Source organism: Protopterus annectens, chromosome 6.part1 (genome assembly GCF_019279795.1).
Source record: "Protopterus annectens isolate FY-2018-M chromosome 6.part1, PAN1.0, whole genome shotgun sequence".
NCBI lineage: Eukaryota > Metazoa > Chordata > Ceratodontiformes > Protopteridae > Protopterus > Protopterus annectens.
The window spans coordinates 578,410,610-578,436,432 of NC_056738.1; the positions used below are offsets into that span (position 1 = coordinate 578,410,610).

General features: G+C 39.1%; 1 protein-coding gene across 3 annotated transcripts in view; it reads left to right on the plus strand.

Moving 5' to 3' along the window:
• ADAM23 (ADAM metallopeptidase domain 23) overlaps positions 1-25,823 on the plus strand; it is a 1,167,569-nt gene that overhangs the window by 616,894 nt on the left and 524,852 nt on the right. For all 3 annotated transcript variants that reach the window (XM_044076026.1, XM_044076027.1, XM_044076028.1), the window contains exon 9: positions 10,634-10,699. In XM_044076026.1, coding sequence (XP_043931961.1) covers positions 10,634-10,699 — 66 coding nt within the window. The remainder of the gene's footprint in view (positions 1-10,633; positions 10,700-25,823) is intronic.

The window sequence follows — 25,823 nt, forward strand, 5'->3', positions numbered from 1 at the left end:
ATACATTGTCTGAGTCCATGGAAGAGGCGTTTTTATATTTTGATAGCACAGTCTGGACCTTCTTCCTGATATTATTAGGGAGTGTACTGGACTCAGGGATTTGTGGAATTTCAGTGACTGTTTCTGAGGCTAATTTAATACTTAATCTGCTGGAAAGTAAGTTAGCTCTATCTTTAGGGTCAGAGTGAGTAATGACATGTAGCATTACTTCAGAACATTGCTGGGAGTTATTTCTCAGATTTCTAAAGTAATTAAAGAAGGGTGTATAGATATTCATCATATTGACCACTACTGCAGTAGCCTTGGCTATTAGGGTTTTATTCTGCATAGGATATAACAGTTGGCCATATTCCAAAGCTTCATTCTACCTTCCACATGCCCAAGTTTTCTATCAGCTTGAGCTGACAGACTAAAAAGATAGGTTTGGGTGCCAAGCCCCTCAGAGCTTTCCTGCTGCTGCAGTGAACACTCCTGTGCTGGCTTTCGAGGATTGAAGGTTGGCTTGTGCTGTTCCTTTGCTGGGCAAGTAAATTGCCTTTGGAGAACAAAACTTCCATTCAATTATATTTGTTGATTATTAATAGTTTCCTATTCAGGAAAGTTATTTTAAAGTTAGGATTTTGTGATTTAAAGGACTGTCACAAGACTTTATTTCCTGTCAGTTTAAAAGTTTCACGTGTTTAAAACCCATTTTTTTCTGCAGAGAAATTACACTTATTTTACTAAGTGATTTTTATGGTGTTTTTTGTGAAAAAAGTGATTTTTAAAGACTTGAAATTTTTACCAGTTTTTGCTGCTTGTTTTCCTTGGGAAAGAGACATCATTTTCGACTTGACCATGGAGTAAACAGTCCATCCCAAGGTCAGTTGTCCTTCCAGCCACAAAAAGAAAAAGTTAAGCAAGCAGCCTTTGCCACCACAGCAAGCTATCACTTTACCTGTGCTGCAGGTGGGTGACTCATCTATGGCCATTTGTTGTAACTCAGACCACTTATCTTTTATCCCAGATCTCGCTGGTGTTAGCCATGTCCTCTGCGGCTGTTGGGTTCCCCTCTCTCAGCACCAACAAGACTGGCTCTCCCTTGCCCAGTGAGGGAACAGGTAAGACCTCCCTGTTTTGTCAGAATGTTGTGCCCATCCTTGAGGAAGCTACTGCTGCCATTTATAACACTGTTGGCCCCATTTTTTTTCTGTCAAAAGAAACCGAAAATTAAACATGTATCTTCTCCTCCTCAAAAAGGAGTAGTTTACTAGGTCTCTCTCAGGGTTGTTTTCAGGCTTTTTATCCTTATTTATTATTTTCTGGTAAAAGAAAGAAGGATACTTCTGTCCCTGAAGAGATTCAAGATTCTGAATCTGGACAGGAAGATGAGGGAACAGAAACAGGTTTTCTTATTCAAATGCTGAAGAGAGCTCAGTTTCTGATTCTCCATTTGGGGTTCTGTATTTGAGACTGTTTCCAGAATGTGCCAGTGTTTTCTGTATTAATACACTGAGGTTACAGAGTCCCTTTGAAAATACTATGAGTTGTTAAAGAAGAACCTACACCCATTCCTCCTGTTCTGTCTGCATTAGAGGATGTCTGTGTGTTACTGCCTGCATTTTCCTAATAGTCGCCAGCTGCCCCTAAAAAGGCAGGTAGGATATATAAAGTACTCAGTCTTTTAAATTTTTTATACACTGTTCCCAAGCTTGACCCAGCAGCATTAGCTTTAGTTGATTCCACTGCTGCTAAGCACTTAGTTAATTCCAATCCTACTCTTTCTGATAAGGATTTGGAAAGTATTGATAAGTATGAGAAATACTCTGTGCTTCTATAACTTTGATTTTTAGAATTTTGAATTGTTAGGCTCACATGCTACAGTTTATTCTGACTAATTCTTAAATTATGAGGAATGTTTAATCTGCAGTTTCTTCTTGTGAAGAAAAATGTGCTTTAAATTATTTCGTTTTTGTCTATTGTATTAGTCACTACTCTTTGTTTACAGTGTGTGTCATGTTTCTGTTGATACTTTTTCCAGGGCTATGGCCACTGGTACTGTTTTGAGGAGGTTTGCCTGGCTGCATTCTCAGAACCTCTCAAAGGATATGAAAAATAAGATTTTAAATTCTCCTTTGTATAGAGATTCGCTTTTTTGGTTCCTCTGCTGCATAGGTGATCAAAAAGTGTGATGAAAGGGGTAGGTTAATTCAGGGAATCTCTTAAGATTTTTTTATCCCCTCATCCAGTTTTGACAAAATGACAAAGGGATTCCATAAAGAATTCAGAACCCCCAAAACAAACAACAGTCCCATAAGTCAAAATGACTGTTTAAGGGACCTTGCCCCCCCTCCCCCAACCAGGAAGTCCCTTTTACCTTCAAGAAAGTCTGAATCTACTCTTTTCTCTTTGGCAACAGATAGTTTCAGACAAATTGTTTCTGAAAATTATTTGTCAAGGTTACAGATGGCAGTGGGAGGAAATTCCTCTTTTCTAGGTGGTAATTCCTCATCCACCAGAGAAGACTCTGTATTTCCTCTTATCCTAAATCATCCAATGCTGTCCCTGGGAGTGATAGAACCAGGCCCTCTTCCCAAGTTGGGAAGGGTTTTTATTTAGGGATGTTTTTGTGCCACAGAAGGAAGATGTTGCAGACGACTTCTGGACCTTTCTTTTGTAAACCTATTTGTGATAGTGCTCAAGTACAAAATGATGTCACTTCTTAATCTGTTGCCTCCTCTTCCTCATTCAAGTTTCCGGATAATACTAAATTTAAAAGATTCTTCTCACACCTCTATTCATCCAGACTTCAGATGTTTAAAGTTTTTTGTGTCTGGATCACATTAATGGTCCTCTGTCTTACCCTTTGGACTACTGACTGTACCAAGAGTGTTCACAAAGTGTCTAGCTCCAGTTACTGCTCAGTGCAGGCTAGAGGGTTTCCATATTTTTCCATATTTAGATGACTTGCTTATCATGCAGAGTCTTTTTCAAAGTTCCCAAAATCCCTCACTTGGGAGAGATATCTCTTACATAAGCTGGGATTGCAAGAGGACATTCAAAAGTCTTTTTTGACTCCTTTACACAGGATTGTGTTCCTGGAGTGTTAGCTGAATACTTCTGTTTGAAGAGTTTTTCTTCCACAGCAAAAATAGATGTGTACCTAGATCTATTTTTAAGGTTTTCCACTCTGACTTCGATCAGTATGAGGGAATACCTTAGGGTTTTGGGTCTCATGATACCCCTGGCATGACTCCACAGGAGGAAGATACAGTGATATCTGAAGTGTGTTTGGTCATAACACCAGCATCCTTTGTCTTTTCAATTCCCAGTTTTAGGGTTTGTTAGAAGTAAAGTTACTTGGTGGATACTACAAATATCCCTAAATCTGGGTATCCCCTTCTCCCTCACTGTTCCAAAGCATTGGGTCATCACCACAGACACCTGGACTTTGCTAGGGAAGCAGTCTCAAAGAGATAAAAGTGCAAAGTGTGTGGGACACCAAGAACAGATGCAGGCACATAAATATAAAAGAGATGCTTGTTCTGATCAAGGCGTTCAACTTTCTGAACCATCTTTGGTCTGCGGGACTACTACAACTTGTTACAAACAATGCCACAGACTTGTGGTACATCAACAAGCAAGGAGGATTTAGGTCATGCCCCCTTTGCAAACTAGCCCTGTTAGCTTGGGATTTAGCTTCACAGCACAGTCTCACTCTACAGGCATCCTACATTCTGTTAGAGCAAAACAGTGTGGCTGAGCAGACTCTCGTGAATGGAAACTAAATTGGGGGTTCTTTTAAGATTTTGCCCATCTGTGGGGAGTTCCTCAAGTAGACTCATTTGCCTCCTCTCTGAGCAATCAGATGGTAGTATTCTGCTCCAGGACTCCATGCTAGAAGGTCTAAAACATAGATGCCTTTTCTTTTCCTTGGACAGAAATGTTACTGTATGCTTTTCTACTGATAATCAGAGTACTTGGGAAGGTTGGGAAGGACTTCCTCAAGATCATTGTGGTGACTCCCTTTCTGGCCCAGGCAACAGTAGTTCTCCTTTCTTTTGGAGATGGTCAGGGGCAGTTTTCACAAGCTTCCTCATAGAATGGATATACTCACACAAGATCAGGTGTGTTTGATGCACCCAAACCCATTCAACTTTAACTGACTGCATGGATGATAGGTTGTTGATTCCCCTTAGGCACCTGTTTACTGAGGACATGTAGCAGGTATTAATGCAGACATGAAAGCCTGCTACTAAAAAAAAACATGTATTAGTAAATGGAAAGGTTTTCTGTTTGGTGCTAACAACATAACCAGCACCCATTCTGGCGTACTTGTTCTCTGGTTTTACAATATTTGTATGAGATAGTTTTCTATAGCCTTTCTTACTCCTATATCAAGGTTCATTTATCAGTCATTTCAGCTTGTCTGCAAATGGATTCTCCTGTTTCAAGACATTCTCATATCAAAATGTTTTTGAAAGGCATTTTGCTTAAGAGGCCTCCAAGAATCACAGTGACCCTTTTTGGGTTAAGGTTGTGTTAGTGAAGGTAAAACTTGCTCAGTTTGAGCCAGCTAATCTGTCTGACATGAGGTTCTTAACATGAAAAATATAGTTGCTGATTGCTCTGACCACTGCAAGAAAAGTATCTGAGTTGTAAGCACTTGTGGTGAGTCAACTGAATCTCATTTTACAGAGACAGGGTGTCTTTGGAACTAATCCTTCTTTTATGCCTAAAGTGATATCAGTCCAAAAGAAGCCTTAGTAAGTGACTAAATAGATCCAACGGACCAAAAATACAACTATAAGAAAAACCAAGGAATCGACCATTAGGTAAACACCGTTTAATAGCAATACAAAGCTTTCGAACTAAACAGTTCTTTATCAATGCACATACAACTAGGTTAAATCTTAAATATAACTATGTTTTTCTTTTTAGACAGGTTTAAGACTATTTACATTATTTAAACCAGGATGGCTGTCACCCCTAAAGTAATTAATCCATTTATATTAACTAACTCAGTTTTATTAACTATGTTCCCCCTCTTTTTGACTTTTGTATTTTCTGTAATACTCTGAATTTGAATGCCTATTATATTTCATAATATAACCAGGACAGGAATTCATAGTATTACCACCTAGTTATATTATGAAATATAATAGGCATTCAAATGATACAACAAATGATTTGAGAAAAATGGTCCATACTATGCTCGGATCCCGAACTTAAAAACGTGGTGGGAGAAAGACCAAGATTTATTTATAAAAGAGAAAGGAATCTGAATCATATCTTATGCTATAAAGATCTTGCCTTTAGTAGTACAATAGATGGATTTGTGGCTAATAAGAAGGCAACAATATCATGCTATAATTGTGCATATTGTAGCTATATAAATACTGAAAATGGAATTAACATCCAATTATTCATAAATTATTTAAATGTACTACTTTCGCTACGTGTGTTACTGATAATGTTGTATATTTAGCTAACTGTAAATCATGTGCCTGCTTTTATGTGGACAAAACTAATCAAAAGTTGAAAGAAAGAATTAGATCCCATTTGTCTGAAATTCAAAGAAATATTGATTCTAATGTCTTGAATAAACATATAATGAATTTTGGACCAGAGCATACTTTTACATCCAGAGTATTACAGAAAGTACAAAAGTCAAAAAGAGGGGGGGGGGACATAGTTAATAAAACTGACTTACATGAATATAAATGGATTAATTACTTTAGGGCTGACAGCCTTCCTGGTTTAAAATAATGTAAATAGTCTTAAACCTGTCTAAAAAGAAAAACATAGTTATATTTAAGATATATTTTTAAGTATATGCATTTTACATATTTTTTTCTGTTAATATGGTATAGTTGTTTTATGTGCATCTTTTGTGTTTTGCTGTAGTTACTCCCAGGGCTGCTGAAATATACTTGAAATATATTTATACTTTACTGAATAATTAGTCATGTGAGACAACGAAGCTTAATGATAGGATGGTGCTTTATTTAAAAATGGTTGCTTTTAATCTAGTTGTATGTGCATTGATAAAGAACTGTTTAGTTCGAAAGCTTTGCGTGGCTATTAAATGGTGTTTTCCTAATGGCTGGATCCTTGTTTTTTCTTATAGTTATAAAGTGATATCAGAGTTTACTTTAAGCCAAACTATTCATCTGACTGTTCTCCCTTCCAAACCTAAAAATGAGGGGGAAAAGATGCTCTGTACCTTGGATGTCCACTGACAACTCGTACTATCTTGACAGAACTAAATCTTTCAGATCTTTATATTTATTGCTCATTTCCCTTGAAGGTTGGAAGGAACAACCTCAGCTTTAGCTGACTGATTTGCTCATATGGAAGGTGCTTTGAAGCTTTCAAAGTTGGCCAGCTCTTGTATCCTATGTAGTGTATAACCCTTATAGCTAAGGCTACTGCAGTAGTGATCATTTGAACATCTACTGTTGTGTACTTCATCCCTGGCTTTCTGTGTTTTAATTTTAATTCATGATTACCTTTGGCCTTGCTAATTTTAGTTCTTTACTGACCTTTTTGATAAGAGTCCTTGTGGGTAGCTTTCAGTTTGGTGTAGGACTTTAGAAGATTTTTTGTTAGAGCTTATTTATAATAGTGGGCCACCAAGATGGTCACCATCTACAGCCTCCTTAAATCTTTCTGAAGAAATTTACCCTTCATGAAATCAGACTGTTAGAGGGTCAAATCTAAGGAGATTATTGATTTTACAATTTATGATGTCAGATATTCATTCCATGGCCTTGCAGATGAGGCTTGTAAAGCTGGTAGGTCTGTAATTATCTGGGTAGTTTCAACTGTAAGGCCACTGTTGTGGAGGGGCATCAGCACCACTGTGCATCACTCATTAGGGACAAAATCAGTACCTAAATTTAAGTTAAACAGTTTGAGGATAGAGGAAGTATTTTTGGTTTATTTATTTATTTTATTTTATTTTATTTTACATTTGTTGACTGGGAGAATCTGATTGGATGTATGTTCATTTTCAGCGGAGGCCCAGGGAGAAAAGCTCCACAGTTTGTTAATATACAAATAAGTCATTTAACATATACAAAGTCATTTAACATATACAGAGAACAAATACAAAAATAACATTTAAGCTTGCAGAGAAAAAAAAAATTTTTAGCATGTAAATTGTAGTAGAAGGACACGTTAGTTGTATGTACAGTAATATTTACTTGACCAGTAATATTATAAACAGGAATATGCACAATTTACCAAGGAATATGCACAAATTACCAAAAATTATATTTTGAGTAAGGTGTTTTTAGAAAGAAATGGGAAGTACAAAGAATAGAAGAGATTTCTTTAGAGCATGGTAAGACTGCTAGTAGATGAAGTTAGTTACTGTGAGGAGGTTGATAGAGCATTTGCTGAGCTGAGGAACCAGGTATAGAGGTTCAACCTGGGGAAAGGAATGGGCATTGCCTTTTGATAAAAAGGTTTTGGTTTTGGTTAGCACATTCAGTAAATGGTCTTTAGAGATGATTGAGGAGATAAGGGACTTAGATATTTTGCGGCTTTGAATATAAGTTTCGGGGGGGTTAAGCTGGCACTACGTTTGTTTGCAAGTATATTAGCAACATAGGTTAGTACTAGGCTAACTGCCCTTGTGAGCCATTTTAAGCCTAGCCAGTTATCCCTGTGAGATTCAAACCCTGTACCTTGTATTTGTAAGGCAAACACCTTAACCATTAGGCCACCCTCTCAACCCCATCTGTTGGCTCAGAATAGAAGGCCCCATTATGAATAAGTATGGTGTTGTGTTTTAGAAGAAGGTTTTATAATTATCTTTGGCTTCAGAGGCCAGCCTAAGTTCATGGGCTGCTTTAGTGGATCCGATCATTTTCTTCATTTTTGGTAAAGCTTTTGATATTATCCTTGAATATGGGTCTTGAATATACTAAATCATTTAAGGAGTTTATTTTGTTATATAGTTTATTTGTGATGATGTACCAGCAGGGTTGTTTGTTTTTCCATTTTCCATGATACTTGGTTCTGTTAAAGACTGGTCATTCTGTGAATGTTTCTAAATGGGTTTAAAATGTCTTGGTGAACTTTTCTGCTGTGTTAAGGTCTGGGATGTGCAATCATAAGTAAATTTATTTTGATATTCCATCACATAGCAGGCTGAGGTTGGCATGTTTATAATTCCTAAATTCAGTGAGGTTTGCTATAGGAACTTTTGGAAGCTTAAAGGGGAAGGTCACAAGTTCATGTTCAGACTCCACTGGGAAGGAGATACCTGAGGAGTAGAGCAAGAGGTGGCCATATTTGTAAGAATGAGGTCAATAATGCTGTGCCCTCAAGTATTTTTGTTTACCAGCTGCTCAAGGGAATTTCTGTTCAGTCTAGGAATATTTAAGCATATCTCACATTGGAGGTGTAGGTGTCTCAGTTTATTGAGGGCTAGTTAAAGTTACCAAAACATAAGGGTGTTCTTGCTTATAGAGGGATAATTTAGACCACTGATTAATCTTAGTCACCAGGGGATGAAGAAGGTGTTCTGTCACAAGCTGCAAGTTGATAATTAATCTTACCTGGAATGAACTATATGCCAATGAGTTCATTTTCTGAGTTCCTAGGGATCTGACTGGAGGTAATACGTTTACTGACAAATATGGAGACTGCAGTTGCCATTGGGCCTGAAAACATGAAAAACACAAACCCTACTATAGAGGGAATGCTCTCTTTACATTTAAGCCAGATTTCAGCAACAATGCAGACATGAATGCTTTCTAAAAAGCTGGAGGGCTTCAAGATCAGGCAATTTATAATTCAGACTTCTGGCATTAAGGAGAGCCAGCTTACTGCAATCCAAATTTTGAGACTGATATATTAGTTATTTTGGAATGTCCATCAACTGGACTTTGCCTAAAAAACCACTAGGGGGCAGCAAAGGATTTAGCCAGTGTGCAAAAGTCCCAAAATCAAAAATTGTGGAGCATCCTTAGTGATGTAAACTTGACTGTCAAGCATCCCGTCCCATGCTGATACAACATACTGGATAGCATAGCTTTGTTTTTTTTTTTTTTTTAGCATTTGTACATTTTCATTTTTATGTCAAATGTCATAGTTCTTGGTTAAGTAATTCAAGCATGACACAGTCTTTATATCATTCAGGGGAAGTGGTGACACTTGGAAAGGACATTCCACATGGCAGAGTAGAAGCTCATTGGTTATAACTATGCTACAGAAAATAAAGTCTATGTGGATTCATTAAAGGTCTAGCAGGAGCCATATGGCTCATGCTAAAAAGGCCCTGTTCCCATGGCGTGGTGTTTTACAATTCAGAGACATGTTAGCCATGGTGGGAAATACCTCATTATTGGCTAATTTGCATGTCTCTGAATTCCAGCTGCTACCATGACATACAGGTCATTGCAGAGCACAGTAGTAAACCGCTGTTCATGTAGGCAGTGACATCTCCCGTCACCTTGCCACAAACTTCAGTACACAACACACAGACATACACACACACACACACACACACACACACACACACACACACACACACACACACACACACACACACACACACACACCACCACCACCACGCTTCCCATACATATCCTTGACCTGATGCCCTCTGGTGGTCCCCCCATCTCCATAAGTTTTGATGATAATTGCCCTGATGACTAGTGTGTTCCTATCTTCCAGTTATAAAAGTTTCATTTTGTTATGGCACATTTTTTAGACTTTCTGGTGTCTAGCCCCCTCACCATCCCCATACTGATGTTGGTGTCATTACGGTACTTCACTGTTAAGTTAGCCCTGTTGTCTAGTGTTTCCTGTCTCCCTCGCTGATCCCCATACCATGGTCATGGTAGGTGGTTGAACACAGCCTTTTGGCCATGCTCTCTACCAAAACATGGTGGGGCTGGCTATGCTGAGCTACACGGACGAGCACTTTTTTAAAATTGCTTGGTATGTAGATGATTTCCTGGAGGTGGTTTTGTGAGGAGAGAACACATGGATAATTAGTATATATCTCCTCTACGGACTGCCCCATTAGCATTCAGCATGGCCAGGGAGCTGCATGTCTTCATGTTAGAGCACCATGTAGTAACTTGTTACGGCTGTTGCTGAATCACAAAAGGTAACCACATTGAGTGCACAGAGGGGTACACATCATGGCACCATCATGAATCCCCCCCTAGTGTTTGGTAAAGGACACATTTAAGAGTGCTTTCTTATTTGTTGGACAATTTAATGTTTGGAATTTATAGCAACTAAGATAGTTTTGCTTATTAGTGTGTTTAACATTGCTGCATACATATGTGTATTTAAGTTTATGCTTTGCATATGCTTCATTTCCTAGTGCCCTTTAAGGTGATTTGGAAAGCAGGTGGGATTTTTGGTAATGGCTGTAGGTAACAAATGTATCCATATTATTCTGATACATTTGTAGTATAGTTCTGTAAAAATAATTCTTCAGAATTTCCTGAACTATTTTTGACCAAATTCTTTTATTAAAATTGTATACTTGGCTGTGCATTTTTTGAACTTTATACTTAGGTGATGGTTTAGATGTATTTTTGTTTTTTATATATCTGAAGTAAGAGAAATCTGAATGTTCTTTATTGTACTCTACTTGACCTCTGCTTATTTTCCCTTTTGCCAGGCTACAAGGAGTGTGTTTGAAGAGATGAAGTACCTGGAACTGATGATTGTGAATGATCACAAGATGGTAAGGACATCTGGATCTTCAATGTGTGTCAGGTCATTGAAATGCAGTTGTTTATTCAGGCTGTTCTGCAGAGCTCCTGTCTTTGCATATTAAGAAAGCAAATTCTTAAAGATAGGTATGAAAAGGTAAAAGATACGCTCAGTTACATTACAGAAGAGGAACCTACATTTTTATGGCAAAGTCAATTTTGTTGAGGTAATTCTTAGGTGTCTGCAGACATTCTATAATAGTGACAGACAGGCTTTCTTAAGTTGATCAGTTAATGCACTTCTGAGGTGACTGGAAGTATGCCAGTTGTGAATGTCTGTGGGGGCAGTGAGTTACAGAATGTGGGTTTGGGACTAGAGAAGATGTGGCCAGCAGTGGCTGGATATCTAGAAGGCCAGAATAGCAGTGTTTTGCATTGCTTGCAGTAGAGTGAAGAATGTAGGGTTTTTTCCATGTATATAAATTTGTGGCTGATGGGAGAAGGGTTGTCATCATAAAGCATCTTATGAATTAAGCTGATGACTAGACAATAGGCATACTTGTGCCAGTGTACAAGAACAAAGGGGACATTCACAACTGTGGGCAGTACAGCGGTATCAAATTCCTGTCATATTGCATGAAAGTTCTGGAGAAGATGATTGATAAACAGATACACAGAGTAGTAGAAAGTAAGACTGGAGATGAGCAGTTTGGATTCAGATCAGAATGCAGCACAGCTGACCTGATGTTTACAGTGAGACAGTTAGTTGAGAAGAAGCTAGAGATGAGGTTCAGAAAAAAAAAAAATTTCATCTGCTTTTACTGTACTTGTGTTTTTACCTACTTTATTTTACTTTTGCATCATCTTAAAAGTACTCAATTGTATTTATTACTGCTTGGTGTAACTCATTCTAAGCCTTTTGGTTTAAACACTTGGGCTTCGGACCAGTTGTTTTGCACTGAGAGGGTTTGTGGTCTGCACTGTAGTGGCAGAACAGGTAGCTTACATCCTTCTAGGTTGGGAACTGCTGATTGAGGGCCCAGTGTCTGTTATTCTAAAAGTGTATTAATTCTGGTTTAAGCACTTGGGCTTTCAGGCCAGTTATTTTACATTAAGAGGGTTTGTGGTCTGCACTCTTGTGGGAGGAAAGGCTGGACTCTGCCCTTCTGAGCTGGGAATTTCTGGTTAAAGGCTTATAGTGCATGCATATCTGAACTGCTTCTTACTGAAGTTGGTGTGCCTTGTTTGCTGTGGCATAGACTGGATTCGGGCCTGCTGGATCTAGCTTTGTTTGTGTAACTTGAACACTAATCCAGGCATTCTCTAAAGTATTCAATTGTATTTATTACTGCTTGGTAGTAACTTGATTAAAGTGTAGCTATCATTCTAAGTATTTTGGATTAAGCACTTGGGCTTCAGACCAGTTGTTTTACATTAGGAAGGTTTGTGGCATGCACTGTGGTGGCAGGACAGGTAGCTTTCATCCTTCTAAGTTGGGAACTGCTGACTTGAGAGCCCAGTGGCTGTTATTCTTAAAGTGTATTAGTTCTGGTTTAAGCACTTGGGCTTCAGGCCAGTTATTTTACATTAAGAAGGTTCGTGTCTGCACTCTTGTGGGAGAAGAGGCTGGACTCTGCCCTTCTGAGCTGGGAATTTCTGGTTAAAGGTTTATAGTGCCTGAATATTTGAACTGTATCTTACTGAAATTGGTACACCTTGTTTGCTGTAGCATAGACTAGATCCAGGCCTGCTGAATCTAGCTTTGTTTATATGCTTGTTGTTCGTTTGCTTGTTATTTCCCTGGAACGCTAATTCCACCTAATACGCGGCTTCTCAGTGCTTCTGTGGATCACTAGTGATATCTGCATTGCTTACTGTACTTATTTCCTTGTTTCACTTGAAAGAAAGTTACTGTTTGTCATTTTTGTATTTAAGTTACCTGTAACACATTGCACTTAAGTTAACTGGAACTTGCTCACTAAAGCAATTATATAAGTCAGCACTAAAAATTAAAAGCACTACACCCTCACTCCCCACTGGCCCTTGTTTTCAATTATAAAGGAATTCCTGGTACGAAGTAGATTCAGTGCCCCTACAGACATAATGGTAGAACAAGTTAGATTAAAAGGAACCTATCAGTGTGGAAAATGCAAAGCATGCAGCTTTATTACTTGTAGTTTTGATTATATAAATGATATCCCTTTTAAAGTTCATGGTTGTTTTAGTTGTAAAACAGAAGGGGTTATTTATGCATTAACATGTCCCTGTCAGAAATTTTACATCGGGGAAACAAAGAGACCTTTCAAAATAAGACTATTAGAGCATGTCAGGGACATAATTAATGTTAAGAATGAGAGCCCTGTTGCTCGACATTTTTTTGAGAAGCATAATAGTGAGGAAAGGTTGCTTAAAGCTTCAATTTTGGAGCAAGTATTTAATAATGATAGAGATATGCTAAAAATTAAACAGCTGTTATTATATAAGGAAACTGTTTATATTTTAAAGTTTAAAACTTTATATCCAAATGGACTTAATGAAGATTTTAATTGGAAAATGTTGTCTAATTGATTGATTTTTAGTATATTGATTGTTTAATTACCTGTTTAATTGACTTAACCTGTATATAAGATCTGATGGTTTTACTTGTGTTATACTCCTGGAAGGCGAAGGCCGAGACGTCAGAGTTCTTTGATTTCCTCAGAATAAATCGTGTTTGGTGAATCCTGCCTAGTTGTTTTTTCTACTTCTTCAGTTTTGGTGCTGTTGTTCTTGTTGGTTCATGACTTCGGATTCATTGGCACAGTTTCCACGGGTGCTACGTGACACCATGGATGGCTCACAGCTCTCTTTAGACAATTTTGTCAGTAATGCTATGGACAGAGGTGAGAGGCAATTAACTACTAGAACTGGCATTGACAAAGGTAATATATTATGGGACAAGTGGGAAGATGAACGCAAAAAACGCTTCCCTAATCCTTTCTGTAGTGTTGGCAGAAAGAACCTTGTACCCGATAATGCAGAACATAAGTCTCTTCTTGAGAATTTAGAGAAAAAAATGATCAAAGAAACTGCCACCTTTTACAACATATGCGGCTTACAACGTTATATTGATACTGAGACAACACCTAGGGGATTAAGGGCTTTTAAAGATCCCACTACACCCTTTGATCTTTCCAAAGAGTCGGACGTTCTGTTTCATAAAAGATGGGTTGCTGCAGCTCACAACTGCACCACACAATGGTTACACATTCTTGTGGAACGTGATAGTTTAAAGCAAAAAGAACTGTGTTCTGATATCAAAAAAATGTGTAATGATATATCCAAGTGTGTGTCTACATCTTTCCTGGATGAGTTTCTTAAACAAATGAATGATAAATTGAAAGATTATGAACTGACACTTATTGATCGTAAAAAAGGCAAACTGATAAGAGATCTGCGTGACTACGAGTTAAACAAGGCGTTTGTATCGAGAACCAATCGTAACAAGGGGCGTAAGCACGTGAGATTTCAACAGGAAGCGGACAGAGTACGTTCCTTGAATTCTTCAGCTTCTGCCTCAGAGAATGGCTATACATCCTATGAAGACGATGGTTTGGATACAGATTTTCCACATTTACCATCAGCGGAGAATCCTGAGCATCTAAGACATAATTTTCGTACAGAATACCCACAACAGCAGAGAGATAACTCGCGGCACAAATGCCAGCGGGAATACCAGGACTACACCCCTTCAGAGCCGACGAAACGGGGAGGCTTCAAACGAGGGAGATGGTAGTGAGACATTTAACTCATTGAATAGTTACTTTGTAAATCTATCTAATTATGAATTTAGTAATGAGGAACTTACAGTACTGAATTTAGGTTTAAAATTTATTCCAACTGTAGTTTCCAGGTTGCATGATATGCAAATGGACATATATAAATTTAGTCGGAAACTGTATTTGAAATATTTTTTTAGTTTAAATATCAATGACCAATGTGTTGATTCCAATTCTGATGATTCCAGTTCTAATAACAGTTTTTATTCTTGTATGTCGGATGAATTTACTAATGCTTATGTGAAGCTCAACACTGAAAAGGTTCCTTCAAAAAGTAATTTTTTTCCTTTGGTTTCTAACCAAGATGTCTCTAACTTTACTAAAATGGTTAACCATTCTTTAGAAATGGGATATCATGAATTTATGTTGAATAATAGTAATATTGAATATAATATGTCAAAAAAGGAATGGCAGATTTTGATGAATCTTAGTAAGCAAAACAAAATTGTTTTTAAACCTGCTGACAAGGGCAACAAGTTAGTTGTCCTAAATAGTATGGATTATTTAAACATGTGTATGCAACATCTTAATGACAAAAATATTTATGAAAAATGTGAGGTAGATAAATATCATGATGCTATATTACAATATAATGACCTGATACACAAGGGCTATAGATTGGGTTATTTTGAGATGAAAGATGTGAAAAATAAATTTCAGACAGAAGGCTGTAGCAGGGCATATTTTTATTGCCTCCCTAAGATTCACAAAAGTCTCAATAAACCCTCGGGTCGCCCTATAGTTTCCGGTCATAATTATTTCCTAAAAAACATAGGTATATTTCTACATGATTATTTGATTTCTTATGTTAAAAAACTACCTTCTTTTTTAATGGATGTTTTTGATTTCTTGAACAGAATTAAGGATATAAAATGGAATAAAAATTTATATTGGTTGTCTGTAGATGTCAAAAGCCTTTACACTAATATAAGTCATGATTTTGGATTAGAGGCACTGAGACGGTTTTTGGGTCAGTCACCCATCTCTGAGTTTGTTATTGAGTTAATATATTTTTCTTTAACAAATAATTATTTTGAATTTAACAGTATCATGTATCGTCAAAAACAGGGCACAGCCATGGGGGCTTCATTTGCCCCCATGTATCCTAATTTGGCAATGGGACTTGAGTATGAGTATATTTACAAACATAGGTTTTTTCAAGATCATGTCATTAAATACTACAGATATGTAGATGATTTAATTTTTCTGGTAGAAGGGGGACAATCTATGGCTGCAGAATTTATTTCAGATTTGAAATGCAACAGATTTGGTCTGGATTTTGATGGGTTAATAATGGGCCCACAAATCCCGTTTTTGGATGTTATTCTGGACATTTCTAGTGGCTACAAGTTAATAACTTCTGTTAACAGAAAGTTTGAAGGCCCTACTGCATATGTACATGGCACAAGTGGACATGTTCCCCACATTAAATATTCTTTACCTTATGGTGAGATGTTAAGAAGCTTTAGATTATGTAATGATGAAAGAATATTTAAAAATGAGCTAGATTTAGTTTATAACTCATTTTTAGTGAGAGGATATAGTACATCTTGTCTGAATGAATGTCTCAATAAATTATGGGACTATGTTAATAATTATAGTAAAGAAAATATAATGCAGAAAAGAAGATCTGAATCTTGTGTTAGTCAAAAAAAGTGGAAAAAACAAACATATGATGAAGTTATGTATTTTGTCACTACTTATGGTTGTTATACCCCTGAATTTGTTAAGAATGTTTTTACATTCTGGAAGTATTTTAGCTCTCTAAATGATGTTAAATCATGGTTAAATGTGAATTTAAAATTTTCATACAGAAAGGGCAGAAGTATTAAAGATCTTCTGGTACGAAGTAGATTCAGTGCCCCTACAGACATAATGGTAGAACAAGTTAGATTAAAAGGAACCTATCAGTGTGGAAAATGCAAAGCATGCAGCTTTATTACTTGTAGTTTTGATTATATAAATGATATCCCTTTTAAAGTTCATGGTTGTTTTAGTTGTAAAACAGAAGGGGTTATTTATGCATTAACATGTCCCTGTCAGAAATTTTACATCGGAAACAAAGAGACCTTTCAAAATAAGACTATTAGAGCATGTCAGGGACATAATTAATGTTAAGAATGAGAGCCCTGTTGCTCGACATTTTTTTGAGAAGCATAATAGTGAGGAAAGGTTGCTTAAAGCTTCAATTTTGGAGCAAGTATTTAATAATGATAGAGATATGCTAAAAATTAAACAGCTGTTATTATATAAGGAAACTGTTTACATTTTAAAGTTTAAAACTTTATATCCAAATGGACTTAATGAAGATTTTAATTGGAAAATGTTGTCTAATTGATTGATTTTTAGTATATTGATTGTTTAATTACCTGTTTAATTGACTTAACCTGTATATAAGATCTGATGGTTTTACTTGTGTTATACTCCTGGAAGGCGAAGGCCGAGACGTCAGAGTTCTTTGATTTCCTCAGAATAAATCGTGTTTGGTGAATCCTGCCTAGTTGTTTTTTCTACTTCTTCAGTTTTGGTGCTGTTGTTCTTAAAGGTTTATAGTGCCTGAATATTTGAACTGTATCTTACTGAAACTGGTACACCTTGTTTGCTGTAGCATAGACTAGATCCAGGCCTGCTGAATCTAGCCTTGTTTATATGCTTGTTGTTCGTTTGCTTGTTATTTCCCTGGAACGCTAATTCCACCTAATACGCGGCTTCTCAGTGCTTCTGTGGATCACTAGTGATATCTGCATTGCTTACTGTACTTATTTCCTTGTTTCACTTGAAAGAAAGTTACTGTTTGTCATTTTTGTATTTAAGTTACCTGTAACACATTGCACTTAAGTTAACTGGAACTTGCTCACTAAAGCAATTATATAAGTCAGCACTAAAAATTAAAAGCACTACACCCTCACTCCCCACTGGCCCTTGTTTTCAATTATAAAGGAATTCCCAATATTATTCTAGCATGTCCAAAGGTCAGTTGTCAATCTCCTCTCCGGTCCAGCTGGTGAATCTGGGAATCTTGAGGCAATGTTACAACTGCCTCATGTACACAGACAACCCTCTCCTCCTCCCAACAAATTCCAACACATGTGAAAGATGCAACCATATAGCCAAACTGGAGGCTAAGCTCTCTCAACTCAGTACTGGCATAACCAGTCAGGAGGCGAAGGAAACCACGCTCACTACAATTCCAGTCTCACATAGACCTACCACGACAGAAAACCAAACACATAATCACACAAAAACATACTCGGAGGCTCTAAATAAAGATCTGCCTAAGCAGGAGAGACCTCCAAAGCAGACACCCAAGCAACCGCTACCCCAAAACAAAACACATGCAACACATATCTCACAAAGCCAGTGTGCCGAACAGTCACAGCCCTTAAGACTAAACAACACACCTGATACACTTGTAATAGGTGACTCTATCGTCAGGCACACTGACGTCCCACTCACCAGGCTGTACAAGGAGAGGGTCACGGTGAGCAGCCTGTCGGGCGCTAGGATCCGCCACATAACACAAGCACTCAGGTCACTCCAAGGCAAGTACAAATATGTCTCAGTCATTGTCCATGCTGGTGTGAATGACCTGAGACGTACCTCCCTGGACTACATGAAAAGAGACATAGAGGAGCTCTCTGAGCATGTAGCCCAGGCCGGTATGACCATGACCTTGAGTAGCATCTTACCCTCACCAAGAATGATGCCACAATATGAAGACAAGATGATCAATTTCAACAATTGGCTTAAGTACTGGTGTCATTCAAAGGGGATCCAGTGCCTGTCAGCTTGGGATGATATGCTCGACAAGCCATGATGCTTCGCTAGGGATGGCTTGCACCTGTCACCCCTGGGCTTTTGGATATTGGCAAAGGCTCTTGCTACCCCATAGTGCCTTTTTTAGGCAAGGCTCAAAAGACAAACCCACCTCCATAGGTATCACAAGGGATAAGAAACTAAGAGTAATGCTACTCAACGCCAGAAGTCTAAACCTCAAGATGCACGCACTCGAAACTCTCCTTAGCATGGAGAACATCGATATCTGTGCAGTAACAGAAACCTGGTTCAGGGCTCCCGAGAGCACCCCAGCACTACCAGGTTATACCTCATACCATGCTTTTCGGCCCCAAAACTTGGACCGAACCACAAACGAGGGGGAGTATCGATATTCATCAAAGATACCCACACCTCCAGGTTGGTGGCAAAGCACGAAGCATCAGAGACTATCCATGTGCAACTAACAGCGGGTAAAACTGCCTTCCAGTTTATAGCCTGCTACAGACCACCCTCCCAAACCCGGGAACCCCACTCGGCCTTCCTGAGAACACTGGAAAATATGAAGGTCTCTCCAAACACCATTATATTGGGCGACTTCAACTACCCAAACATAGACTGGGAGCACTACTCTAGCTCCAACACCCTAGCCCAAAGGTTCCTAGAATTTATAAACTCAAATGCTATGGAACAACTTGTTACCACTCCCACAAGAGGGGAAAACATACTGGACCTGATCATCACCAACATGGGGACTCTATGCTCCAGACTGGTAAGATCAGACCATAAACTAATCTCACTGGATATTCACATCCCGACCCCACCCCCTGCCCAGAAAACCACAGTGAAAAACTTCTCTAAAGCAAATTTCACACTCCTCAAAACCGAGGTGGAATCCTTCAAAATCCCCGGGCCTTTGGAAAATACGGCCCAGACCGCAGAATCCTTTATAAACGCATTCTATGAACACCTTCAGGAATGCATGGATCATGCGATCCCAAATAAAACCAAGACCCAATCCTCCAAAGGCAGACATCCTGTCTGGTGGACCCCAGCCATAAACAAACTATACAATAGAAGGAGGAAGCTACTAAATGATAGAGCAAAATCCCAAAAAGGGAAGGCATCACTGATCAGTATTAGCAAAAAACTACGGACACTCATAAAATTGTCTAAGGCCAGCTTCGAGAGAAAAATTGCACAGGACACTAAGGATAATCACAAGGCTTTCTTTAGTTATGTTAGGAACCTGGGTGGTAATTCCCAGATATGCTCAGAATTAGTCCAAAATGACAAAAAATACACCGAACCCACAGACATTGTCAACATCCTAGCTGGCAGGTTCAGCGCAAACTTCTCCCCCCCCCCCACCAAAAGGGCAAATATCTATCCCAGCAGAGTGCTGCCCCCCTGACATCTCAGATGCTCAGGTAAGAGCCGTCCTCTCCAAAGCAAAAAACACAGCATCAATGGGACCAGACGGTGTCCCGGGCTGCTTCCTACATGAACTCCAAGAAGAGCTAAACCCAAACATAAAACTACTGTTCAATCTCAGCCTTAATACAGGATATGTGCCCAAAGAGTGGCGTACAGCAACAATGGTCCCTCTCCATAAAGGTGGTGCCTCAATGGATCCTGGAAACTATCGCCCCATAAGCCTGACTAGCTTGGTCTGCAAAGCTATGGAAAGGATCATCATGGACCTCATAAATAAAGATATTGGGGACCTACAGACACTGGATCCTACCCAGTTCAGCTTTGTTAAGGGCAGATCCTGCCTCTTAAACCTGGTTGATTTCTTTGAAACAGTCACCAAGGCCATTGACAAGGAGAAGGTAGTCCACAGACTGTGTCCCGGGCTGCATCCTACATGAACTCCAAGAAGAGCTAAACCCAAACATAAAACTACTGTTCAATCTCAGCCTTACTACAGGATATGTGCCCAAAGAGTGGCGTACAGCAACAGTGGTCCCTCTCCATAAAGGTGGTGCCTCAACGGATCCTGGAAACTATCGCCCCATAAGCCTGACTAGCTTGGTCTGCAAAGCTATGGAAAGGATCATCATGGACCTCATAAATAAAGATATTGGGGACCTACAGACACTGGATCCTACCCAGTTCAGCTTTGTTAAGGGCAGATCTTGCCTCTTAAACCTGGTTGATTTCTTTGAAACAGTCACCAAGGCCATTGACAAGGGGAAGGTGGCCCACACAGCCTACCTGGACCTCGCAAAAGCCTTCGATGCAATACCCCACTCGGGCATTATAGATAAGCTCACCAGCTTAAATATAAACCCCTATGTCACTAAATGGATTGCAAACTGGCTCAAGGACAGAACCCACATCGTTAGAATTGCTGGAGCCATGTCAGACTCCAAACCAGTTACAAGTGGTGTCCCACAAGGCTCAGTCCTGGGACCTCTCTTGTTCGGTATATATTTCTCGGAGGTACAGGCCAACACGGAAGGACTGTGGCTGACCAAGTTCGCAGATGACTGCAAACTGGGTGCCATAATCGACTCTCCAGCCGACACAAGCATCCTCCAAAAGGGCCTCATAGAAACAGACAACTGGTGCCAGAGCCATGGCCTCAAGCTAAATGCCAAAAGTGTATAGTCATCCCTTTGGCAAAACAAAGTGCCCACAAATTACCACATAGTTGGTAATCCATTAAGTACAGAAGAAGTAATTAGGGACCTGGGGACCCAAGTTGATAGCAATCTCTCATTTGACAACCACGTGGCCAAAGTGGTTAGAAAAACATTTTATATAGCCCACCTAATCATGAAGGGATTCACATCAAGATCAGGGGAGGTCATCGTGCCTCTTTACTCATCCCTCATCAGGCCCATAATTGAGTACAATGCCCCTTTTGGGATGTACCTTACCAGACACCTGCAACAACTAGAAAGACCCCAAAAGTACCTCACCAAGAGGATCAAAGGGCTCAAACAGATGCCATATGCTGCCCAGTTAAAGAAACTCCAGCTCTACTCAGTGGCATACCGCCTGTTCAGAGGCGATCTGTGCCTGACGTATAAAGCCATGTCCAACCCGGAATTAATGGACATGCTGCACCTCAGAAAATCCAAATCCCATCGAGCTACATGCTCGAGAGACTTGAACCTCAGCACTGAAATAAATAGGACATGCTGGAGGGACAGATTCATAACCCAGAGGCTCCCTTCACTCTGGAATAAAATCCCAGTCCAGGTGAGGCAGCGTCCCTCATTGACTCTCTTCAAGAGGAATCTTGTTGAGTGAATGGGAGATCGTAGGTTTACCCCGGGTATCACGTCTGTGTCACTGTTAGACAGAGGCACACTATACTAACCTCGAAAAAGGGCATAGCAAAATAAATTTAAAATGGGTGGCGAAAGCCAAGCACATTCTGGCTAGGCTTATAAATGCCCTCGGGCAGATAGCCTAGTATGAACCTATGAACCTATGAACCTATGAAAGAGTCCAACTGGGTATTCCTAGACTTGAAGAAAGTGTATGACAATGCCCCAAGAAAGCTGATTTGGGCAATACTGTGGTGGCTTGAAGTCCCATAAATATTGGTAGAATTAGTGCAGGCTACGTACAAGGACCCAATGACTCAAGTATGAACAGTGTTCGCTCTCATGAAAGGGTTCCCAGTGGGAGTGGGTGTGCACCAGGGTTCAGCTCTGAATCCATTGCTGTTCATACTGGTGATGGACTATGTTAGCAAACAGGTTGGAGGGGACAGATAAGTTGCTTAATGCAGACGATGTGGCATTACAGGCAGACTCTGAGCAAGAACTTCAGTAAAGGATAGGGGAATAGAATGCAAAGCTAAAGGCACATGGGATAAAACTAAGCACAGATAAGACAGTGGCAATGGCAGAAAATTGAGGAAATCAGAAGAAGATGAGAATTAAAATAGAAGGGAAGATAGTAGAACAGGCAAGTAGCTTCAAGTACCTGGGAAGGGTGGTTGAGGAGAAGGGAAGTCTGAATGAAGAAGGCAAATCAGAGGGGCGGCAGCCAACTGACATAGAATCTCAGGTGTAGTATATGGCAGAAGAATGTCAATGAAGCTGAAAAATAAGGTGTACAAGACAGTGGTGTGACCAGTACTACTGTATGATACAGAAACCTGGGCAGTAATGGCAGCGCAAATGAGGAAGCTGGAGCTGATGGAGATGAAGTGCCTGAGAAGGGTGGTAGGATGCACACATTTGGACAGATGAAGAAATGAGGACATAAGTGCAGAAGCCAAAGCAGCTCCAATTGCAGAAAAGATCAAAGAAAACAGATTTTGATGGTTTGGACACACATCCAAAAAAAGCAGAAGACCATCTGGTGAACAAGATTTGGGACAGACAGGAGCAAGGTAAGAGGAAACAAGGATGTCCAGCAAAGAGGTGGATGGATTGTGAGAGAGAAGCATCTGCAACAATCAGGCATGAATGTCGAAAAAGGCAGGAGTGTGGCATTGAATTTAGAGAGATGGCGACAGTTAACATGATACCCCAACCCCATGTAGGAAATGGAAAAAAGGGGGCTGATGATGATGATGGTGATGACGAATTAGGCTGAGGAGAAGGTCACCAGCACATGGTTTTATAGGAAGCCATCTGGCATACTGGAATGTCTAGTATGAGGTGAAAGCATTATGAGCCATCAGATTCTTTTCACAAGAACTTGCAGGTCGTTTAGGTTTTTCTTCAGGTGTATGGTAAAAGAGGGAGGCATGATTTTAATCAGAGTTGTAGATTTTTTTGCAAATAGCAGTTCAGTTTTCAGAAGTGAGAAAATTATACATTCTGTAACAAACTGAGGGTAAAGTTGCCATTAGTTTTAATGCTTTTGATTTACAGGGACAGAGAGAGAGATGAAAGCCACATATGATATCTAAGCATTTGAAGGTGGGAACTTGTTCCATGTGTTGGTTATTATATGAGAGGGAGTCTATAAGAAGAAAATCATGTTTTGAGCCTTTGTTTTTTTGTGTGTGTGTTTTAGGTGACTTGTTTTGCAGTAAGTCAAGGGTAAAAGATTGGTTGGAGGTTGTACAAGATTGCCTTCTGTTTAGAGCTTGTGTCATACATGACAAATATCTAAGCATTTGAAGGTGGGAACTTGTTCCATGTGTTGGTTATTATATGAGAGGGTGTCTATAAGAAGAAAATCATGTTTTGAGCCTTTGTTTTTGTGTGTGTGTGTTTTAGGTGAATTGTTTTGCAGTAAGTCAAGGGTAAAAGATTGGTTGGAGGTTGTACAAGATTGCCTTCTGTTTAGAGCTTGTGTCATACATGACAATAATCTGCATTAAGGATACTATTTGAGAATTTGAAGTCAAAGTATAAAAGGTTAATAAAAATGCTGAAAATTACTGTGGCAGGTATAGAGCCTTGGGAGAATTCTACAGCTAATAAACTTGGCAGTAGAATAGTTCTTCATGTTTAACGGAAATGGTTTTACGGTAGGAATGATGTATGAATCAGTATATGGTGAAGGATTCAAAGCTTGAATGTGTCAGGGAATTAATGAGAGGAAATTATGATATACTAAGTCAAAAGCTTATACGATGTGATGAAAAATGGCACCTGTGAGGAAGATTTGATTCACATTACTGAAATTACTGAGGACACTGTAAGCATATGTATGGCAGTTTGTATATGTACACACACACAGACACACACACACACACACACACACACACACACACACACACACACACACACACACACACACACACACACACACACACACAAAATCTCCCGGCAGTGAACATGTATAAAAAGATATTATAAAAACACGTAAATAAAAATTGAGCCTATTTCCATTTTCAGGCAGCTTTCTCCTTGCCTGTCTTGCTGGAAGGTTTTGAAATGGAAGGATGACCTCAATTCCTCATATTTTACATACCTCTGTTTTTGAGGGTGTGGGTGCTGAGAGAATTTAGGAGGAAGGAGGACTGCTGAAGGGAACAGGAAGCAGCTACATAAAGTGTTGGTAAAACTTGTCTGTAGGGTTGAGAATCATAGGTATATATCTCTCAACATCTTATTGCAAGAAGTCTGGAGAAAGGCAAAAATAATGGGGGGGGGGTGGCAAAGGCCCCTGAAATAGAGACATATTTCTTATAAACTTAGAAAGCTACTAGAATAACAGGTTTTGCATTGTCATGCATTTTCTGAAGGGTATGAGGTCTGAAACACATACGTTTCTCATTATTTATGAACTTCATCCTCAGTGATTTGCTAGAAAAAACACACCTTTCACTAGTAACAGACGGAAAATATAAAGCAAAATTCTAGACATTCTGAACACTTGAAAGAGGTAGCTTGGGCATCTGGTAGAGTGAAGGTGAAGGGCGCTTTGTTGTCCCTCAGGACTGTTATATTTCAAACTGGAAGTTTTTTGGTAAGCAAGAATTCAACCATTTTAATTTCAGTTCTGAATCATGTCAGATCAAGAAATATCTGATGAAATGATGGGTCTGCTGAGGCTTTCCATTTTTCCACACTGTATCCATTGCCATAAAGGTCTCTTCTAATTCCTTCATTAGTGCTGTTGTACTGATAATAAGATCTGAAATGTACCAAAGTGTTTTATTTATTCATTTATTTATTTGCTTGACTATGGCTGTAACCATGATACTATCTCCAAATCTTTTCACGTAGTCTGAGCATATACCAGATTTATTGTATATAATTTGTTAATTCTTTTTATTATAACCTGTTTGATGTGCACTGTCAAAATGTTATTTCTGTGCTCTATTTTCTTTGATGTATCTTTTAACTGTATAGTGCTGTGTTTTCAATGTTAAATGCTTTTGGTCATGTCTGAAAAGAATCATCCAGACCGGTGTATCTGCAGTAAACTCTCAGTTAACCAGAACTCAAGCAACCGGCACTCTCAAACAACCAGCAAAAAAAAAAAAAAGAAGTAACATAGTACAATCTTAATTTGTTGCACATTCTGACCTCCCCCCCCCCCACCACCACCACACACACACACACACAGAAACATACCTTATTTTGTAGAGTTTTAGAGTTTTAAAAAAGAAGACAGGAATAAATTCCCACTCTCCCCAACCTGAGAACAAGTCAAACCAAACAAATAGTATAGGGCACAGTATTAGTCAGGCCTATTCTTAATAGTAACTCTCAAGCAACCAGACACTGGAGTTATCTGGCATCTACCAATCCCCATGGGTGCCGGTTAACTGAGAGTTTACTGTACCTGGTTAACCAGTGGTAAATTAATAATTTAACAAATTGGTTGCAGGCATTTGTTTTCTACAAACTCACTTAAAATTGGTAAAACGATTTCATTTGTTGTAGCTGAAGAATTTAGCTGAGGGTGGCAGTGGTTACTGCGACATCTGAGTAGCCATATACTGTTACCCAGTCAGAGAACCCAGTCTCCCAAAGAAATACACTTTGTTCAGGTAGAGATACGGACTGCCTCTTGATAAGTGTAGGCTTGGAGATATCCTACTTAAAGTCTATGGCTGACAAGATGGGCATTGATCATGCACCATACTGGGTAGAAAGAAACAGAAACACACCGCCTGTTGGTAATCTAA